General features: G+C 40.3%; 1 protein-coding gene across 1 annotated transcript; it reads left to right on the plus strand.

Moving 5' to 3' along the window:
- Window positions 1-354: 354 nt before the first annotated feature.
- On the plus strand, window positions 355-1350 carry LOC105448746. Its single transcript, XM_011687487.1, has 2 exons — window positions 355-965; window positions 1037-1350. Exons 1-2 carry the CDS (start codon window positions 561-563, stop codon window positions 1064-1066), a joined length of 435 nt encoding a protein of 144 aa, XP_011685789.1. The 5' UTR covers window positions 355-560; the 3' UTR covers window positions 1067-1350.
- The last annotated feature ends 507 nt before the right edge of the window (window positions 1351-1857 follow it).

Genomic DNA, 1857 nt, shown 5'->3' on the forward strand with positions numbered 1-1857 from the left:
TAGGAGGAGGTACAGCTATCATTTGTAGAAAAAATCTCGATCCGGTTGCATGTAATATTTTTCCTTTTAACTTTCAAGATATCGAATTTACATGTATCTCTTTTTTTGACTCGAGAATCTCATCCGATAGAATTATTGTGGTTTCACTTTATAGACCCCCTAAAATTCGAATTGACAGAGTAGACTGGGACAGTATTTTCCGGAGAATTTTAGACTTCTCTCCGTCAGCGACCTGCATTGTTTGCGGGGACTTTAACGCTCAACATGTATCCTGGGGCTCCTCCAGAGACTCCTCGGAAGAGGTATCCCTCAGTAATTCTATTGAGGAATCTCCTTTTTTCTTCTTAAACAATGGAGAGGGAACGAGAATATCGGCTAATCCGGAATATATTAGCGTCCCTGATTTAACTTTAACCAATTCCTCTTCATTAGATTTCCTCTGGTCGACGGGCCATGATTCACTGGGTAGCGATCACGTTCCGATTACTATTAACATACTTAATCAACAAACAAGATCTTGTTCTATCGACCCTCATCAAAAGAGAAGAGGCAAATTACTCATGGATAAACTAGACCAAGAAATCTTTAGCGAGAACATTAATGTAGCGATGTCTACTCTTCCAGAGATGGCTGGAAGCGGAGCAGAATTATATGAGAGTTGGTATAACAAAGTCATCGAATGCGCCCTCGTAGCAGGAGCTAAAGTCTCGGACGGGTCTGGCGGACTTAAGTTTTTTGATGCGAATAAAAAGCGTATGGTGGAAACGCACCTCTACAATAAATCGACCAACGCCCAATATAATAATCATAATAAATACACCAAACAGAATATTAACAAGCCATGGTGGGATGAGGAATGCCGAAAGGCAATCGAGGAGAGAAGATTGCACTTCCGAAATCTTTCCATACGTCCTTCAAGGGAAAACCTATTAGCATATAGAATAGCGTCTCAATCTGCTCGAAAGGTAATTAACAAGAGGAAAAAAGAGAATTTTCGTAATTTTGTGGATAACATTAATCTAATCTCTGACCCTAGGAAGTTTTGGAGTACAATCAAAAAGTTTAAAAAAGCTGCCTTCCTCAATCCTCTACCGGCTCCTGACGAGAGCAAAAAGAAATTAGTGAGGGATTTTATCGACGATTACGCTCCCCCATGGGTGAGTGAGGATTTTGAATCTGGTGTCTCTCCTAATTCAGTTCACTCCTTTTTCCTACATCCTTTTAAGTGTTTTGAGGTTCGGGAGTGCATTCTCCGATCTCGTTCCGAGAGTAGTCCTGGACCGGATATGATAGGATATGACTTGCTCAAAATGCTTCCTCTCTCAGCTCTCGAGCAATTAACGCGTGCTTTTAATCTAATAATAAAGGATGGTTCCTATCCGAAATCATGGTCTTATTTCTCTTCAATTTTGATCCCGAAACCCAACAAGAAAGGATTTAGACCCATCTCATTGTCTTCATGTATTCTTAAGGTTTTCGAGAAATGCATTAAACCTCGTCTGGAAAGATATGTGGAACTCAACTATATTCTTCCTAACTGTCAGTTCGGATTTAGAAGGGGTAAGTCTTGTGAAGACTGTTTGGCTTTGATTAACTTGCATGTCTACAGGGCCTTCACTAAAAGGATCCCTACAGGGGGCCTTTTCTTGGACATTAGAGGAGCATATGACAATGTTGACCCTGTGAAACTATTTAAGATTGTTAATTCTATGAATATTCCTATAGGATATAAGAAGTTCCTAGGCAACTTAATCGGCCCCAGAAGGGTGGACTTCTATGAACAGGGTATTTTTTACGACAGTAGAACCTTAAACAGAGGACTTCCACAAGGAACCGTACTAAGTCCACTCCTTTTTA

This window comes from Wasmannia auropunctata, unplaced genomic scaffold (assembly GCF_000956235.1).
Source record: "Wasmannia auropunctata unplaced genomic scaffold, wasmannia.A_1.0 LD336078.1, whole genome shotgun sequence".
In the NCBI taxonomy this organism is placed as follows: domain Eukaryota; kingdom Metazoa; phylum Arthropoda; class Insecta; order Hymenoptera; family Formicidae; genus Wasmannia; species Wasmannia auropunctata.